The sequence below is a fragment of the Bison bison genome, unplaced genomic scaffold (assembly GCF_000754665.1).
Source record: "Bison bison bison isolate TAMUID 2011002044 unplaced genomic scaffold, Bison_UMD1.0 scf7180017864352, whole genome shotgun sequence".
NCBI lineage: Eukaryota > Metazoa > Chordata > Mammalia > Artiodactyla > Bovidae > Bison > Bison bison.
In genome coordinates this window covers 2,757,626-2,778,583 of record NW_011494924.1, presented here as the reverse complement: position 1 = coordinate 2,778,583, position 20,958 = coordinate 2,757,626, and the positions used below count along the sequence as shown (strand labels likewise).

General features: G+C 38.5%; 1 protein-coding gene across 1 annotated transcript in view; it reads right to left on the bottom strand.

Annotated features, from left to right (window-relative positions):
- The window catches only part of TRIM24 (tripartite motif containing 24), a 116,325-nt gene that overhangs the window by 56,747 nt on the left and 38,620 nt on the right, over positions 1–20,958 (bottom strand). Inside the window, exons 4-5 of the mRNA XM_010855018.1 lie at positions 7,023–7,141; positions 2,816–2,963 (exon numbers count right to left, since the gene is read on the bottom strand). Coding sequence (XP_010853320.1) covers positions 2,816–2,963; positions 7,023–7,141 — 267 coding nt within the window. The remainder of the gene's footprint in view (positions 1–2,815; positions 2,964–7,022; positions 7,142–20,958) is intronic.

Genomic DNA, 20,958 nt, shown 5'->3' with positions numbered 1-20,958 from the left:
CACCCTAATACCAAAACCTGACAAAGATGCCACAAAAAAAGAAAACTACAGGCCAATATCACTGATGAACATAGATGCAAAAATCCTTAACAAAATTCTAGCAATCAGAATCCAAAAACACATTAAAAAGATCATACACCATGACCAAGTGTGCTTTATCCCAGGGATGCAAGGATTCTTCAATATCCGCAAATAAATCAATGTAATACACCACATTAACAAATTGAAAAGTAAAAACCATATGATTATCTCAATAGACGCAGAGAAAGCCTTTGACAAAATTCAACATCATGATAAAAACTCTCCAGAAAGCAGGAATAGAAGGAACATACCTCAACATAATAAAAGCTATATATGACAAATCCACAGCAAATATTATCCTCAATGGTGAAAAATTGAAAGCATTTCCCCTAGAGTCAGGAATAAGACAAGGGTGCCCATTTTCACCATTACTATTTAACATAGTTTTGGAAGTTTTAGCCACAGCAATCAGAGCAGAAAAAGAAATAAAAGAATTTTAAAACCACAACACAACAAGACCAAATGGAATGAATCCTAGCAAGGCGAAGATGGCTCAATACTGTCATAGCTTCCCCGCTCCCATCTCCTTGAGGTTCAAGTCATCTGGGCATCACAGTAGATGATGGGTAGTCAGATACCCTTGCTTGGCTTGGGACATCCTGGTTTGTGCCTGCTCTTCAGGAATAATTATATTATTATAATACCTGATGTAGATAATTAACATGTCACCCATTTATAGACTTCTTTTATGTATGAGGAATTTCGATTCTGACCCACAGTCATCCTCCTAGCACTAAGTCTCATCATGATCAGCCTGGATGATTGAGAAGTCCGCAGAAAGCACCACATAAAGACAAGCCTCTCAGACTTTTTCATCTCTAGAGACCTATACTTCATTTTAGCTGCTTATTCCATTTCATATACATCATGGTCTCACCCTAGATTTTCTATCGTTTGTTAACTATTTCATTTCTGTAATCATAAATTCAAATATTCCACTTTTAATAACTTCTACTTTCTAACTTTCCAATTCTTCAACTACTCTCATTATACCTCACCGATATCTCTAGTCCCTAACTGCTTCTTCTATCCTAACAACTTCACTTTCTCTCTACAGTTAAAACCCCAAATTCTTCATGTCAACACATGCCATTATCTGTATCATTTACCCAGTGGAAATCCAACTGAACCCCAACCATAAATAGTTCAGTTCTTCTCTATAAACATCAGACTCTGGAGGACTGACAGAGGAAGTTTTAAGTGCTATATCAAATGCAACCTCGATGCTACCAAGTAATTTTATTTCCAAAGCTAGAGCTCTCTTTCAACAGACGTTATTTCAAAGTATCCTCCATGTCCCTTACCTTTTAAGTCCTTAATTCTTCTAATCTCTTTTTCAGTAGACATTGGACTTCACAGGAAAACAAGTCTTTCTAGTACTAATCTACTAAATTTATCTGAGACTATACCTGGCCTTTTCTCTTTTTTCTTCATTGGTGTTCTTGGACATTATATCCCTTTTCCTGTGTCTCAGCACTCTTAGCCCCATCTCTTACTACTCTTCTTGCATCTTACTCTCAGGTACAATCAATGTTCTCCCTCTGGAAATTTGTGCATGTGCTTCGGTTTTCTCCACCCTTCTCATTTATGTGATGAAATTCTATTTACCCTTGAAGTCCCAAATGTGGCTTTCAATGTAAACCCCCAAGTCTGCGTTTGGTACTCCTTTCATGTGCTCCTACAGAATTTATGAGGTTAAACTATGATTGCTAATCTGTTCATAGTCTTCATCATACTGATACTTCCTGGAGGGTAGGAAGTACCCGTCTTACTCGTTCATCTCTTTAATCTAGCAAAGTTCCTGGAATATAGAATAGACATTCAAACCCTTTGTTGACTCAGTGAATAAAAAAGCAGTGAATTAATTTTTAAACAAAAATATATTAATGAGCCATAAAGATGAACAAAGAGCTGATAAATATTACAACACGGATAAAACCTGAAAACACTGAGGTAAGTGAAATAAGCCAGACATTGAAGGACAAACACCATATGATTTCACTTGTATGAGATATCTAGAGTAAGCAAATTCATAGAGATGAATCATAGATTAGAGGTTAAAAGGGGCTGGAGAGGAGAGGGGAATGGGCAATTATTATTTATTGGGTACAATTTATCTTGGGGGTGCTAGGAAAGTTTTCTAAATAGTGGTGATGGTTGCGTAACACTTTGGATACAATTAATGCCACCAATTTGTACACTTAAAAATGGTTAGAATGTCAATTTTTAAGTTACATACATATTTTACTATAATAAAAATGTATTAGTCAAGTTTACATTATAAGCAACACAACAAAAATGCAGAAACCATCATTACATAAAGAGCAAAGCTTTAGTTACCTATATAATAAATATCATGAAACAGGTTTACTACGAGAATATCAGTGAGAAAAAGAATTGTAAAACTTCTTTTAACTCACCCCTTGTCATCTTAAAAAGAAAGAAATAGAGAAATTTTAAAAGCAACTTTTTTTTAGTTGTACATTCATACCAAATCAAGGCATTTATAGGAGGAGGGTTGTGAGTAAAAATAATGCAGAATAATACTAAATCTACTTAACAGTTACTTACCAACATTTACAAGTATTCAAATTCAACTACAATAGACTTTCTCATATTAAAAGACAAGAGTATATTTAATGTTTACAACTGTATCAAAACAAGTTAATATGGGAAGGAAAGAATGACCTGGGAAGGACAGAGAAAAAATGAGTTTTAAAAACTAATTTATTACCTGGAGATACTTCCTCTTTCTGTCTCACAGTGTGGTCTTTTGTGAATTTCACCCTTTGATGAGCTCTGATGCATGTCTTGCAGAGCCATTCAACACACTCTACGCAAAACCCATTAGCTTCTGCATTGTCCTCACAGCTTGTACATACCTAATAAAAAGAAACATGTCCCATCAATTTTTAAGAATAAAGAAAAGGTGGTCTCACAACTAACCATACATAAATGAACCCATACTTACTAGTTGAGTAGTCTTAGGCAGTTTACTTAGAAGGTTCATCTTAAAATAATGGCAATAACATGAACTTTACTAAGTGGTTATGAAGAATAACATGGGGGAAGTCAAACATTATTGGAATAATCACACTAATACAAAACTACAAATTGAAAAGTGCCATAAAGGAAAGGTATGAGAAACTATAAAAACATATGATGGGGGAAAGTCATCTTTGAGTAGGGTTCAAGTGTTGGGAAAAGTGAAGAGAGATCACCCAGACAAGGCTTTCTCTAAAGATAAAGATAAGAAAGCTGAGTCATCAATTACTGGTGATGGTCTTCTAGACAGAGAGAACAGCATGCCAGATCAGCAAAAGGGCAGGTATTTCTGCACAGAGGGAAGTAGGAGCCCTTTGCAGTGCTACAAGTGGAGATGAATGAAGGAGATTTGGAAGTAAAACTGACTGGTTTGGAGGATACACTGGATATGCGAGATGAAGAGACAGCAAGAGATAGTACCTTTCCCCCCAGCTTGTATAACTGTGTAGATGTTAGCCCTATTTTCTAAGAACAGATATTAAAGTTACACAACACATAAACAGTCCTCATAATACCATTTATGATTGGGAAAAAATGTTTTCCCCTCAGTCAGTGGTTTACATTAGTCAAATCCCAAATATCTGGATAATACTTCCACAAACCCAAACTTGCTCTTTCTCAGTTCTTGCTTTTCACCTTTCTAACATCATTTGATGCCACTCTTATGTCCTAGAAATAATTTTGATTCCTTGACACTTCCACATCCTCTTATCTCCTGGATTGCCTCTCTGGATCCCACCACTACTCTTTCTCCTCTGGATTCTGTAAATTTTTGCTAGGTTTAAAGACTGGTCTCATCCATTCCCTCAGCTTCAACTATCACCTCTATAAGGATGTCACCCAAAACTTAATCTCTACATTCTGCAGCAAAAAGGAGTAAGGGATTTCTATACATACTTTTAGGGAAGGATGTCCACTATAAAAAGTAAAACCAAAAAAGCGAAGTGTTAAAGCATACCATATTACTGCTTATCTAAGAAAGACGCAGATGAGCTGGAATGACTTATTTGCTTAAATCTTTAAAATAACATAAAATTACTTATATTATAAAACAATATTAAAAATGCAAGGATAAACCATAAAAGAAATCAAACGGTTAGCTGTAAGATAAGAGAAAATATAGGGTAGGTGAAGATGGAGATAGAAGTTTGAGTTCCCTGAAAACATTCTGTTTCATAGATTTTTCTTTGGAACCAGTATATGAATATTTTATATGTAGTTTCACAAATTTCAAATTAAAAAAAAAAAAAAGTTCAGTTCAATTCAATCGCTTAATTGTGCCTGACTCTTTGCGACCCCAAAGACTGCAGCATGCCAGGCTTCCCTGTCCATCACCAACTCCTGGAGCTTATTCAAACTCATGTCCATCAAGTTGGTGATCCCATCCAATCATCTCAGCCACAGTCCGCTCCTGGACTCATTTTTCCTGACTGTATAGAGCTTCTCCATCTTTGGCTGCAAAGAATATAATCAATCTGATTTCAGTATTGACCATCTGGTGATGTCCATGTGTAGAGTCGTCTCTTGTGTTGTCGGAAGAGGGTGTTTGCTATGACCAGTGCATTCTCTTGGCAAAATTGCTAGCCTTTGCCCTGCTTCATTCTGTACTCCAAAGCCAAATTTGCCTGTTACTCCAGGTATCTTCTGACTTCCTACTTTTGCATTCCAATCCCCTATAATGAAAAGGACATCTTTTTTGGGTGTTAGTTCTAGAAGGTAGTGTAGGTTTTCATAGAACTGGTGATCTTTAGCTGCTTCAGCATTAGTGGTTGGGGCACAGACTTGGGTTACTGTGATATTGAATGGTCTGCATTGGCAACGAACAGAGATCATCTGTTGTTTTGAGAATGCATCCAAATACTGCATTTCGGACTTTTTTGTTGACTATGAGGGCTACTCCATTTCTTCTAAGGGATTCTTTCCCACAGTAGTAGATCTAATGGGACAGGGGTGCCTGGTGGGCTGCTGTCTCTGGGGTCGCACAGAGTCTGACACAACTGAAGCAACTTAGCAGCAGCAGCAGTCCATTTTAGTTCATTGATTCCTAAAATGTCAACGTTCACTCTTGCCATCTCCTGTTTGACCACTTCCAATTTACCTTGTTTCATGGACCTAACATTCCAGGTTCCTATGTGATATTGCTCTTTACAGCATCAGATTTTACTTCCATCACCAGTCACATCCACAACTGGGGGTTGTTTTTGCTTTGGTTCCATCTCTTCATTCTTCTTGGAGTTATTTCTCTACTGTTGTCTAGTAGCATATTGGGAACCTACCAACCTGAGGAGTTCATCTTTCACTGTCCTATCTTTTTGCCTTTTCATCCTGTTCATGGGGTTCTCAAGGCAAGAATACTGAAGTGGTTTGCCATTTCCTTTTCCAGTGGACCACGTTTTGTCAGAACTCTCCACCATGACCTGTCCATCTTGGGTGGCCCTACATGGCATGGCTCATAGCCCTAAAAAAAACTAAAGCCCTAAACAAAACCATAAACAAAAGCAAAATGAAACAAATGAACCTGCCTATCAAGTGGGTGACTTAACCATATAGAGAAGAATTACTTAAGTAACCTTAAAACATGATGATTTGGTTGAATATCTCCAGTACATACATTTAGTAATTGTTACCTTGTTTTCTGTTTTGACAGAGACAATTCTATAATTTCTACTTTCAGTACCAACTCTGTCTTCACTCTTACTCTGCAAGTCTCATTTATGCTTAACGAGCTGCTTCCACATTAGATTCTAGCAATAGGTGGTACTGGAGGAAGACTGCAATGCCAGAGGGAAAGATCATCTTAGTTGGCTTCCTATTTGCTCAACTTTTCATCTACAATTCTAGATTTGACTTAAAAATGTCAATATATCCTTGATATATTTTTCCTTTTTCCTTCCTCTTTTAAAAATAAAAAAGCATTTGCTGAATCATTCTCTTGAAAATCATAGAAAAATTGGCCAACAAAGTGCTCAGGAGCATCCATATTGTGTTCTCTAAATACCATTTCAGACTAAAAGGAACCAAGGCTCTCAGAAGAACCAACTCCTGCAGGTTGCAGGTATAGAGCAGAAAATGAACAAGATCTTGTCAAAATAGAAAGCAAGGAAGATAGCAGTGACTACTGGGATTGTGTTGGAAGGACTCAGGAATCCTCACTGCCAAGATGGCACAAATTTGAGCACCAATAAGAATAACTACAACACATTTCATGTTAATACTCCATGAGTTAGTTCATAACAATAAGCACACACACCACTCGTTAGTCACCTCTGAAGAATGCTAAGAAAATAAATCACTACTCTAAAATTTAGCAACTCAAGGGAAAGAATTGAGCATTTATCTACTTTTCCTGTAAACCTAAGAATCAATGAAGGATGCTTTTCTCTTCCTATTCCAGTTGAGAAATAAAGGAGAATGACAGAATAAAATGTCATCCTTTTTCAAAGTCTGAGTGAAATATGGAATCCTGGCAGTGATCACTGATGGCCATTAACATCAGAAAAAAGACAACCAAGCATCACAATCTTTCTGCTTGAAAGACACACAGACATATGGATGGACATATTCTTATATCCTCTTACCCAGTGGGACTCAAATATAAACCAGCCTCTACATTTTTATCACCAGTTTACACAAAATACAGCAGAGAGGGAAGCATGTCAAATGACTTAAGAGGTGCACAAAATTCAGAATAAGGCTAATTTTACTGGACTAACAACCCAGTTTACCCAGCAAATATATTAAAAGGGAGGAAAAGAAAGCCAAGCAGGGAGAAGGGATAATTTGAAATTAATTAAAGATATGCTTGAGACAAACCAACAAAATGCATGATAAGTTCTCCAGTATTCTAGGCTGCCACATTAAGAGGAAGCAAGATACTCAAGACTTAATACACTTACCTGATTAGACTTTTCTACTGTACTGCTGGGAACCTCAGTAGTGTCCTTCACAAAAAAGTTATCTATGATGTGTCTCTCTGCACACTCTTGGCTGCAAACGGGACACCGAATGACTCCAACTGGGAAAGACAAAATTGTATTTTTAACTTTTTTTTTTCATTGACACATAATTGACATAACACAGTAAGTTTAGGCTGCACAACGAAAGAAATTGATGTCTGTATATATTGCAAAACGATCACCACAAAAAATCCAGTTGAAATCTGTCATTGTACACAATTACAAGTTTGGTGTTATTTTGGTGGTGAGAACTTAAGATCCACTCCCCTAGCTCCTTTCATATATGTGATAGTTTTATGAACTATAGTCCATACTGTACATTACATCCCTAGGACTTATTTTATAACTGGAAATTTGTAACTTTTGACCCTTTTCACCCATTTTGCCCACCCCCAACAGCTACCTCATGCTACCACCAATCCTGTTGATATCCATAAGCTCACATTCTAAGTTTTAAAACCAAATATGGAGTCCTAACCCAACACATCTCATCCAAACTGCGAATGGGTTCTTTTACAGGTCTACTATCTTCAAATTTATACCTGTTGTTACTTAACATAAAGCAATTCACTTTTATGTACATATATGAATTTTACACACAGGTGCACCATGTGTGTATACATATAGTGTGTGTGTTTATGTGCATGTCCCACACTAGTATATTAAATGATGAAAAAATGCTCATAACTTTAAATGAGATGCTCTTCTAAATAAACATCCCCTCGGGCTATTCTTTTTATTGTTTAGCAACTTCTCTCAGAGAGATATGCAGAATCATATGGACCCTCCTAAAGGAATTAGAGTTCTGGTTCTCTCTGGGCCTACAAGATCGGGATTGCTAAAAGTGGAACACAGACACACTTATTTTGTTTAAAATATCCATGGGAATTCAGAAAACACTAAATTTGCTTCCTTTAAGTGCAAACAGTGTTCCTTTGGGAGAGGGGAGATCTTTCACAGTGCTTGTCCTGTGTCCCTTTGTGGGAGTTGTGAAACAATAAATGAATGAATTAAAATCTAAATTTTAAAAATCTTAATTAAAAAACTAAAACTATTTCACAATAATAAAAAATATATTAAGTACTTAGGAGTAAAGTTTTGAAAATGTGTAAGGCCACTGTGTAGAAAAATGTTAAGCTATATTTAGAATCATTAACAAAAAATACCTAAGTAATGAAAATACCATGTTCTTGATGGTAAAGGTGCCAAGTCTCTCCAAACGTATCTATAGATTCAATACAGTTATACACATGACAGATGAGGCGCTAGAAATTGGTGGGAAAGGGGAGGAAAACTTTTCATGCTGCTACAGCTCTCTACAGTGGGAGAGGGATGAAATTAGATCCCTGCTGCTGCTGCTGCTATGATGCTTTAGTCGAGTCCGACTCTGTGCGACCCCATTGACAGCAGCCCACCAGGCTTCCCGTCCCTGGGATTCTCCAGGCAAGAACACTGGAGTGGGTTGCCATTTCCTTCTCCAATGCATGAAAGTGAAAAGTGAAAGTGAAGTCACTCAGTTGTGTCCAACTCTATCGACCCCATGGACTGCAGCCTACCAGGCTCCTCCATCCACAGGATTTTCTAGGCAAAAGTACTGGAGTGGGGTGCCATTGCCTTCTCCAGAATCAGATCCCTACTTGACTTAATTCAAAATTTTGGATAGGACAGATGAAGAAATTTAAAACTTTCATGAGGAAATAGAGGAAAGTATCTGTGTAACCTTAGAGCTGGAATAAGTTTCTTAATCAAGAAAACAAAAAGCAAGAGCACAAAGGAGAAATGAATGAATTCAACTTCAGTAAAGTTAAGAACTACAGTTAGGCAAGAGATTACCATGAAGAAAATGAGAAAATAAGCCCTCAATTGGGAGAAGGTATAGATAGAACATAGAACTGACAAGAAATCAGTAATTCAAATCTGTAAAAATGTGGCAATGCACTTCACAGAATAGAAAGACTGAATAAACATGCTTTTCCTTATTCCAGATAAGCACAGCTAAAGACTCTACACATTCTATACAAAACTGAGAAAGGCAGAGAGGAGGCAGACTGTCTAGAGACCTCAGGACCTGAGGAATGACAATGGTGAGTTTGCTGGGTTTTCTTTTAGCCTCATATATGCTAAAGTGGGAGCTCATGAAGCTGTAGTCTCAGAAACACCAAAAGGTAGTTAAAAAAAAAAAAATCCACAAAAGGGTGCTCCCTGTACTCAAAGAACCAGGAACAGGGCAGTCTGGCAAGACAGAAAACTGACGCCTAACCACCACAGAAAAAAAGTATTTCCTCTCCTACCAGCAAAGGTCCAGTGGGAAGCTTCAGCTTCTACCCTGGCCAAGCAGAAACCAGCTGCCCCCACCATTCCCTGCTGCCTGTGTCAGAGAAGCCTGGTGGGGAGCTAGGGCTTTGGTCCTCACTGGGTGGTAACGAGGCCCCCACAGTGCCCATGGAGATGACGTGAGGAGCCTAAGCGTTTATGTCCAGAACAGTAATCAGGTACTCCCCTGCCTCCAGGCTGAAGGCCTGGTGTTAAGTCCAGACTTCCATTGCTATTTATCAGTAACCTCCCTCACCCCTATATCCCTTCTCCTTTGATGTGTCAATGAAGAACAGATGAGAAACACTAAATAGGCACCCATACCCCTACCATCCGGGGAGGTATTAGCAGTGCCCAGTGGGAGCATCAACTTCCACACCATCAACCAGTGAGGAGGAAGATCTCTCACCAGGACAGCAAGGGATGCAGCGCAAGAAACTTAAGACTTCAACCTCCACCTCACAGAAGCAAGAAATAATAAATGTAAGAGCAGAAATCAATGAAATTGAAAAACTGAAAGTCAATTCAACAAAAAGTTTATTTAAAAAGGTCAATAAAATTAACAAACCTCCAGCAAGACTGATAAAGACAAAGGAGAAGACACAACTTACCAAACATAAGGAATAAAAATGGTGATATCACTACAGACCATAAGACAGCAAAAGGATGACAGGGAAATACTAAGAACACTACTCACACAAAATGACAATATAAATGAAATGGACCAATTTCTCAAAAGGGACAAACTACTATAAAATAATTTGAACAGCCATTTAATTATATGGAAATCAGCTCTAAACAGAATTAAATACTAACAAACATGTATAGTACTAGTATGCTGAAAACTACAAAATTTTGGAAATCAAAAGAGATCTAAATATATGGAGAGACAATGTTCATGGATAGAGATAATCAATGTAGTAAAAAGTAATGTGATCTACCAGTTAAACAGAATTCCTAATAAAATCCTAACAACATTTCCTTTTGCAGATATAGACAAGATTGTTTTAATATTTATATTAAAAGGCAAATGCACTATAATAGCTGAATGGATAATGGAAAGGAGAATAATAAAGAATCACTATCCAATTTCAAGACTTACATAGCAGCAGTAATCAGGAATGTCCGTTATCGAACAGGATAGACACACAGGTAAATGAGAAAGCATAGAGACTTGAAACAGATCTACACAGGTAGGGCCAACTGATTTTTGCACCTTTATGCTGATTAACTACAAAATGTTGATAAGAGATACTGTTCATGGATTGAAAGATTGTTGTTGTTCTTGTTCAGTTGCTCAGTCGTATCTAACTCTTTGCGACCCCGTGGACACCAGGCTTCCCTGTCCCTCACCAACTCTTGGAGCTTGCTCAAACTCATGTCCATTGAGGTGGTGATGCTATCCAACCATCTAGTCCTCTCTTGTACCCTTCTCTTCTTGCCTTCAATCTTTCCCAGCATCAGGGTCTTTTCTAAGGTGTCGGCTCTTCACATCAGGTGGCCCAAGTATTGGAGCTTCAGCATCAGCCCTTCCAATGAATATTCAGGACTGAGTTCATTTAGGATGGACTGGTTGGATATTCTTGCAGTCCAAGGGACTCTCAAGAGTCATCTCCAATACCACAGTTCAGAAGCATGAATCCTTCGGCGCTCAGCTTTCTTTATAGTCCAACTCTCACATCCATACACGACTACTGGAAAAACCATAGCTTTTACTAGACGGACCTTTGGTGGCAAGGTAATGTCTCTGCTTTTTAATATGCTGTCTAGGTTTGTCATAAATCTTTTTCCAAGGAGCAAACATCTTTTAATTTCATGGCTACAGTCACCATCTGCAGTGATTTTGGAGCCCCAAAGAATAAAATCTGTCAGACTTTATTTTCTTGGATTGAAATGCATCACAGTAAAGATGTCACTTCTCGCAACACTGGTCTGTTGGGCTAAGTGTATTCCTATCAGAATCATAGCAAGATCTTTTTGTAAATATAGATAAGATTATTCCAAGATTTATGTGGAAAAGGAAAGGAACTAGAATAGGTAAAACAATTCTGGAAAAAGGAAAATATAGTGAAAAGAATCACTATCCAATTTTAAGACTTACATGCAGTAACTTAGACAGGATGGTATTGGCAGGGTACATGCATAGACGAATGGAATAGAATACAGCAGCAAGAAGTACACCCACACAAGTGCAACTCATTGTGACAGAAATGTGAGAACAATTCAGTGGAAAAGGGAAGACTTTTCAACAAAAGGTTGAAACAACTGGGTACACATAGGAAAAACTGGACTTCAACTTAAAACCTTCACATTTTATATAAAATTAACTCAAAGTGGATCAGTTTTAAATATAAAACATAAAACTAAAATCTTTGGAAGAAAACAGGAGAAATCTTGAGAACATAAGGCTTGTTGAAGGTCTTAGATATATCAAAAACCCAATCCATAAAAGAAAAATATGGATGAATTTTATTTCATCAAAATTTAAGACTTTTATTCTGCAAAAGACCTATAAAGAAGATGAAAAAACAAGCTACACGCTGGGATAAAATATCTGCAAACCACTGATCTGACAAAGGATTCACATCTACAATGTATAAAGAACTCTCAAAACAAAAACAAACAACCCAATTAAAAAATGGACAAAATACACAGAGGATATGCAATACCAATAAGGTATGGACATGGCAAATACGCACGTGATAAAATGCTCCACATCAATAGCCATCAGGTACTAAATACAAATTAAGATCACGATGGGTTATCAGCACAGAGCTATTAAAAAATGTTGAGGTATTAGATCTCTTACACATTCCCACGGAGAGTGTGAAATAACAGAGCCATTCTGGAAAACAGTCTGGCAGTTTCTTAAAAAAACACTAAACATAACATTTATCATATGAATCAGCAATCTCACTCCTGAGCAGAAATAAATTTAAGTTCACACAAAAATCTGAACTGCCACTGCTGCTATTTAGTCACTAAGTTGTGTCCGACTCTTTTTCGACCTTGTGGACTTCACAATCTTAATTGTTACTTGAAAGGACCCAAATCTCCTTTAATAAGCTAATGGTTAAATAAACTGTGGTACATCCATACCATGGGATAACAGTTGCAATCAAAGGGAACTAATTATTGATAGACACAGCAAACTGGATGGATCCTAAAGGCATTAGCGTGAGTTTTTTAAAGAGTCAATTTTGAAAGGTCTTATGAATGATCTTACATAACATTCCCCAAATGACAAGAATATAGACATACGAAACAGATTAGTACTTTGCCTGAAATTAGGGACAATGTGGCCTGGGGAAAGAGGGTATGTTTGACTATAAAGAGGTAACAAGAGGGAGAGCTTTGGTGATGGGATTGTTTGGAACTGTTGTGCATCTTGACTGTGAGGTTATATGAATCTAAACATGTGATTACTTTGTAATCATTACTTTGTCAACAAAGGTCCATCTAGTCAAGGCTATGGTTTTTCCAGTGGTCATGAGAGTTGGACTGTAAAGAAAGCTGAGCGTCGAAGAACTGATGCTTTTGAACTGTGGTGTTGGAGAAGACTCTTGAGAGCCCCTTGGACTGCAAGGAGATCCAACCAGTCCATCCTAAAGGAGATCAGTCCTGAATATTCATTGCAAGGACTGATGCCGAAGCTAAAACTCCAATACTTTGGCCACCTGATGCAAAGAGCTGATTCATTTGAAGAGACCGTGATGCTGTGAAAGACTGAGGGCAGGAGGAGAAGGGGACGACAGAGGATGAGATCATTGGATGGCATCACCAACTTGATGGACATGAGTTTGAGTAAACTCCAGGAGTTGGTGATGGACAGGGAGGTCTGGCATGCTGCAGTCCACGGGGTCACAGAGTCGAACACGACTGAGCGACTGAACTGAATTGAACACATGTGATAAAGTTGCATTAGAACTATACTCACTATTGTAACGATGTTCATTTCCTGGATTGATATTGCACTGTAGTTATATAAGAAGTAATCACTGGGGAAAAACTGGGTGCAAAGGACCTCTCTCTAACTTCCATCAATATATTATTATTTCAAAATAAAAAGTTAAAAAAACAAAGCAAAATAACTAACCTTTATTTAGTGCTGTTCTTGTATGTAGTGTTTTATCCTCATACAGAGGAGGAATGAAGATTAGAGCCTTGGATTAAGTTGACCTCGGTCACACAGTAGTGGGGTTGTGATCTGAACCCATGGCCAAGGGACCACAGAATGCAGGCTCTGTACTGCCACACTTTACAAAAATGTCATAGAAAGCTATGGGGTCACAGACTGCATCACTGTGACAGATGAATTAAGAACCGAAGTTGTGTATGGTGGTGAATTTAACCTGTTACTACTGCTGTCACTTCAGTCGTGTCTGACTCTGTGCGACCCCATAGACGGCAGCCCACCAGGCTCCCCCGTCCCTGGGATTCTCAAGGCAAGAACACTGGAGTGGGTTGCCATTTCCTTCTCCAATGCATGACAGTGAAAAGTGAAAGTGAAGTCGTTCAGTCGTGCCCAACTCTTAGCAACCCCATGGACTGCAGCCCACCAGGCTCCTCTGTCCATGGATTTTCCAGGCAAGAGTACTGGAGTGGGGTGCCATTGTCTTCTTGCTACCTCAACAATACTTTGTTACCCATAAAAAGTTAGCAGGTAAACATAATTTCTATTCAAGTCTGAGCACACTTAAAGTTCCTCTGTACAGACACAGATGCAAAGAATGGACTTGTGGACACAGTGGAGGAAGGAGAGGGCGGGACAAATTGAGAGAGCAGCACTGACATTATACACTGACGAGAGCCAGTGGGAAGCTACTGCATAACACAGGGAGCTCAGCTTGGTGCTTTGTGATGACCTAGATGGGTGGGGTGAGCGAGAGGCTCAAGAAGGAGGGGATGTATGTATACTAACAGCTGATTCAAGTTGTTGTATACCAAAAACTAACAACACTGTAAAGCAATTATCCTCCAATTAAAAATAAAATAAAGTTCCTTTATACAGACTGACAGAGATCAGGATCTGGAATATATCCTTCCAGAAATTAGAGTGATTAAAATCTGATTAACTAAAGAAAAATAATTCTGTGAGAAGTATGGAGATATTTTCTTTAATCATTCATCACTGTGTGCTCAATGGCCATAGTTGTTTCTTTCTGGTATTTATAAGGTTGTACATGGTGCATAGATTCCTGTAAGTCTGTTTTCAAATATTACCTTTGATTACGCCTGCACGCCCCACCCCCCACCACTCCCCACACATTCCTGCACAAGAAATTCCCCTAATCCTGCTCTGATTCTTCTCTCTCGGGCAGCTATCCTTCTGTTTCATTTATATTTATTTTTATCATCTGGCTATTGGCCCCACTCCAGTACTTTTGCCTGGAAAATCCCATGGACGGAGGAGCCTGGTAGGCTTCAGACCATGGGGTCGCTAAGAGTTGGACACGACTGGGTGACTTCACTTTCACTTTTCACTTTCATGCATTGGAGAAGGAAATGGCAACCCACTCCAGTGTTCTTGCCTGGAGAATCCCAAGGATGGCGGAGCCTGGTGGGCTGCTGTCTATGGGGTCACACAGAGTTGGACACGACTGAAGTGACTTAGCAGTATCGCAAGTAAAATGTAAATCATCTGCTTAGTTCACTGATATTCTAAGCACCTAAACATGTACTTGACACATAGCAGTACTTGATAATATTTAGTGGATGAGTGAATGAACTCCCATAGTGATGCACACGCCTTGTGATTCACACTTTCACCATGGAGAAACTCTTCAGCACTGGAAACATGCTCAAAAATGTTCACAGCACTATTTTTCATAAAAGTCCACAACATAAAAGTTCAAGAAACAATCTAAATGTCCATCAACAATAGAACAAAAATACTATAGTATATACAAATAATAGAACATTATACAAGCTGGAATCAAGATTGCTGGGAGAAATATCAATAACCTCAGATATGCAGATGACACCACTCTTATGGCAGAAAGTGAAGCAGAACTAAAAAGCCTCTTGATGAAAGTGAAAGAGGAGAGTGAAAAAGTTGGCTTAAAACTCAACCTTCAGAAAACTAAGATCATGGCATTTGGTCCCATCACTTCATGGCAAATACACGGGGAAACAATGGAAACAGTGACAGACTTTATTTTCTTGGACTCCAAAATCACTGCAGATGGTGACGGTAGCCATGAAATTAAAACATGCTTGCTCCTTGGAAGAAAAGCTATGACCAATCTAGACAGCGTACTAAAAAGCAGATATTACTTTGCCAAAAAAGGTCCGTCTAGTCAAGGCTATGGTTTTTCCAGTAGTCATGTACGGATTTGAGAGCTGGACTATAAAAGCAAGCTGATCACCTTAGAATTGGTGCTTTTGAACTGTGGTATTGGAGAAGACTCTTGAGAGTCCCTTGGACTGCAAGGAGATCCAGTCCTGAATATTCATTGGAAGGACTGATGCTGAAGCCGAAACTCCAATACTCTGGCCACTTGATGTGAAGAACTGACTCATTGGAAAATGCCTTGATGCTGGGAAAGACTGAAGGCAGGAGAAGGGGACAACAGAGGATGAGATGGTTGGATGGCATCACTGACTCAATCAATGGACATGAGTTTGAGTAACCTCTGGGAATTGGTGATGGATAGGGAAGCCTGGCATGCTGCAGTCTATGAGGTCACAAAGAGACGGACATGACTGAGTGAACTGAACTGAACTGATATAACAATGAAGTCAGTGTATGTAAACTACGGATGGCTGAGTTCCCAAAAGTATGTTGAGTGAAGAAAGTCCCAGAAGAATATATATTATACTCTATGCTGCTGCTAAGTCGCTTCAGTCGTGCCCAACTCTGTGTGATCCCATAGAAGGCAGCTGAACAGGCTCCTCTGCCCCTGGGATTCTCTAGGCAAGAATACTGGAGTGGGTTGTCATTTCCTTCTCTAATGCATGCATGCATGCTAAGTCACTTCAGTCATGTCCAACTCTCTGCAACCCTATGGACAGCAGCCCACCAGGCTCCTCTGTCCAAGAGATTCTCTAGGCAAGAATACTGGAGTGGGTTGCCATTTCCTTCTCCAATTATACTCTATATCAAAGTTCAAAAATACTATTTAGGAAAGCAAGTATAGCTGATAAATTATAAAGAAAAACAAGAGAATGATTAACACAAAATTGTGGATAATGTCTATGCCAAGGAAGGAGGAAAGAATAAGCAGCTCCCCTGCAATACTAATTTTATCCCATCTATCTTTCATGAACCAAACAACTTTGAAGGCCTAAGAGCACATGGAAATAAACGTGTGCAAGCTAATGAAACTTCATGCCCATTTCTAGGGATAAGAGAGCCTGAGGACTAGTAACCCTCACAGCTACCCAGCTCTAGTGTATTAAGTATCATCCCCACTGTACAGATCAGGAAACTGAGCATCATGACTTGCCTGTGGTCATTCGACTACTAAGTAAGTGCCAACTGCGGAATTTGAAATCTGCCTAAGGATACATCTTGCATACATTGTACACAGAAAATATTTAAATGAAAAGGATATGCATGCATGCTAAATCACTTCAGTAACGTACAACTCTTTGTGACTCACTGGACTGTAGCCAACCATGCTCCTTTGTCCATGGGATTTTCTAGGCTCCAGATAAGAATACTGGAGTGGGTTGCCATGTCCTCCTCCAGGGGATCTTCCCAACCCAGGGATTGAACCCGTGTCTCTTATGTCTCCTGCACAGGCAGGCAGGTTCTTTACCACTAGCACCGCCTGGGAAGCCCAGGGGATATAGCACAGACTATAAAGCTATATGCCCTACATATTATTCCTCTTTATTGACTGTTTTATATCCCTGAAGCAATCTTTATGAGCCTCTATTTCCTCTTCTATAAAGTAACAGCAGTATGATAATCATGACAATGGTTACCATACTGACAATTTGTGCTTGTTATTGTGCTAAATATTCCACGCTCAATAGAACAAATCTGAGGCAGAACTGTTATGATTATATTAATAAATGTACAAAAAGGGCCTAATGATGTTGGGCTGGTACCTGGTAAACCTGTGCATCACACTCTGTGCTCCCAAGTAAAATCAGATTAATAGTTGAATCCTTCTGAAAGGCCCAGCACAACATCACCTACCTCATTCCCTCAGTCACAGAGGTACCTCAACCTACAAGAAACAATGAGGCCAAATGCTGGTGAATCTCAAATTTGCGTCTTTACCCATACTTCATTCCCAAGCTCAATATGTACCTTGTCAGTATAAGAAAAAAACAAAACAAAACAGGCATTTTGTATTATACAGTAAATACCTGAACACTTGGGTTATGACACACTATTCCAGAAAGGGTGGGAATACTGCAGAAACATAATACAACTCCCATTTTTGAAAAGGGAAAATTTGAAATCTGAAAGGCAAGCAGGGAGCCAACTTTAATTCAAGAGAAATAGAAAGCAAACAGACAAGTACAAATTGCTTCTTTTTGCTGCTACCAGAATATGGGCTAGGTACAAGCTAAATAAGGAAATCACCTATTTATTAATCAAGTTGAAACAACTAACACTTCTTTATTTATCTGTGTTTTAAAGGAAAAGGACTGTTGAAGTTATTACGTAAATTTTTGTGTTTGCTAAAAAAAATCATGAAAGATGTTTAGACTGCAAGGAGATCAAACCAGTCAATCCTAAAGGAAATCAATCCTAAAGGAAATAAATCCTAAATATTCATTGGAAGGACTGATGCTGAAGCTCCAATACTTTGGCCGCCTGATGCGAAGAGCCAACTCATTAGAAAAGACCCTGTTGCTGGGAAAGACTGAAGGCAGGAGAAGGGGACGAGAGAGGATGAGATGGTTGGATGTCATCACCGACTCAATGGACATGAGTTTCAGCAAGCTCCAGGAGATGGTGAAGGACAGGGAAGCCTGGTATGCTGCAGTCAATGGGGTCACAGAGTCAGACACGACTGAGGTTATCAAACAACAACAAAGGTCACAAAAGAACATGGCTGATATAAGAGATTAATGACAGATCATAAAGAACATTTATAAAGCAGCTGGATTTAAGCTTTAGTATCTGGTTTTATTCTTTTCTACAGAATAAACGTTTACAGTTTGAAGACATAAACTCCATGAAAGAGATGAATGTGGATTCAAAGCCTCTTGCTGCACACTGGATCACAGACATAAGTAAGCTGAAGGTTAGGACCATGAGATGGATCGCAACAGTCAGGCATGCATGGGAGAAAAGAAGAGATCTATGTAATGGAAAATGGTGCTCTGTCCGAGGTCCTGTCAATACCATTGATGGCTTGCTACTTAAGCGTATTAATGTATATATAACAAAAGACCCAATTAAAATGCTACCTACAAGAAACCCAATCTAAACATACATACAGGTTTAAAAAAATCAAGGTATGGAAATAGAAACATATTCAAATAAAAAGCAAATGAAACCTGGAGGACTGTATAATTTTATGACAGAGTAGACTACAGAACTAGCACTATTATCAGATATAAAGTTAGGGCAGTGTATAATGATAAAGAGCTTGGTTCCTCATGAAGACACATAATCCTGAATGCTCAAGTACCTAATTAACAGTGTCAGAACACGTAGTGTAAAAACTGATACTGTAAAGTGAAAGAAAACAAGTCCACACGATGGTTGGAGATTTCAACTCTCCTCTTAATAATCAATAGAGCAGCAGACAGAAAATCAATAAAGAAAGATTTGAACAAAAGAATCAAATAACTTGACCCAATTGATGTTTAAAGAATAAGCAATGTTAGTAGAATACATATTCTTAAAGTGTGAATGGAATATTCACCAAGATATAATATATGCTGGACAACAAAACAAGTATAAAAAATAAACACACACAAAATATGTTCCATGTGAGAGAGCTAATTCTTAGGTAGGTTGATAAGAAGTCTGGTGTCCCCAAGGAGGAGAAAGGTGTCTGGGGCTCTGTAGGAAGAGAAAAGGACAAACTTTTTTTTTCTACATTCCTGCATCTTAGTTACATAAGACTTTTTTTGTTTAAGCCAGAGCTATTGATTGCATAACAAAACAGCTCATCATGCTTAAGGGTATGTTTTTCCTTAAACTCTGTACCAATTATTGTATGACAACAGTGTATCTTTCTTAAGAACCTTGACTAATCCTGTCATCTTAAAATATATATATATATATATATATAAAACACACATATATACACACACATACACATTTGTGTGTGTGTGTGTGTGTGTGTGTGTGTGTGTGCGGGGGGAGAGGGAGAGACTGCTATGGGGTCTTAGATGTGGCATGTGGGATCTAGTTCCCTGACCAGGGAATGAACCTGGGCCCCATGCATTGGGATTGTGGAGTTTTAACCACTGGACCACCATCATCTTAAAGTGTATGTTATGAGAGTGGGTCTGGTAAGATCTTTCTATTGTTAGTTCTAATCCCGTTATCTTAAAATGTAAATTGTGGGAGTGGGTCTGGTAAGACCTTTACAACCTTGAGTCAGTCTTTTGATTTATTGTTAATAACCAATTAAAAAAGTATATAGCTCCCTTGCTAAGATAAGTGACGGGGCACTCTCCCTTCCCCTTCTGATGTCTATGGCAGAAGCTTTCTCTGGCCTTTTTCACTGTAATAAAATTTCTGCCACATAAAAGCTCTGAGTGATCAAGCCTGGTCTCTGATCCTGAATCATCTTCTTCAGAGATCACGAATCCAACATCATTCACTGTAAGCTATCATATGAATACAATGGAATAAACTTAGAAATCACTAACAGAAAACTGCAAAACTCCCAAATATTTGTAAACTGAACAACTTTGCACCAACCCATGTGTTAATTGGAAAAGGTCTAAAACCCACTGATCTAAGAATTCTCTTCCAGAAGCTAGAAAAAGAAGAGCAAATTAATCCCCCAAAAAAGCAGAAGGAAGAAAATAATAAGGAGCTGAGTACAATGAACAGGAAAATGGGAATAAAGAGCAAAAAAAAAAAAAAAATCAATGAAACCAAAGACAGATTTTGGGGTGGGATAAAATTAATAACTAACCAAGAAAAATGACCAAAATGCAAAGTAAAATAGGCCATTTCTACAGAGTCCATGGAGCTTTAAAAAGTATAGGAATATTATCTGTGGTGACCCAAGGATGAAAGAGCAGATAAAACGAAGGAGGGTCTTGGAATGCAGGAAGGAAAAACCAGGCCCTTATTGTTCTTCCCTCCATATTGTAACTATTAATGGATTTCAGGTCCTCCTGAGCAGTATAACCAACCTGTCTCCCCCTCCTACCCCACAGGGAGAAGGTAATTGCCCTACTCTTATGCGTCTCTCATCCAATCAGCAAATGACCTACAAGAACCTATCCCACTCCTTGTATGCTGGGTATAAAAGTGAACTAAGCAAAACACAAAAGGGGTGGGGATGGCGATATAAAGGAGCAGACTTTTTGTATCTTATTGAAATTAAGCTGTAATAAATTCAAATTAGAATGTTAAAAAAAAATAAAATAAAATAAAAGTGGACCAAGGAGCCCTGTTCAACGTCGT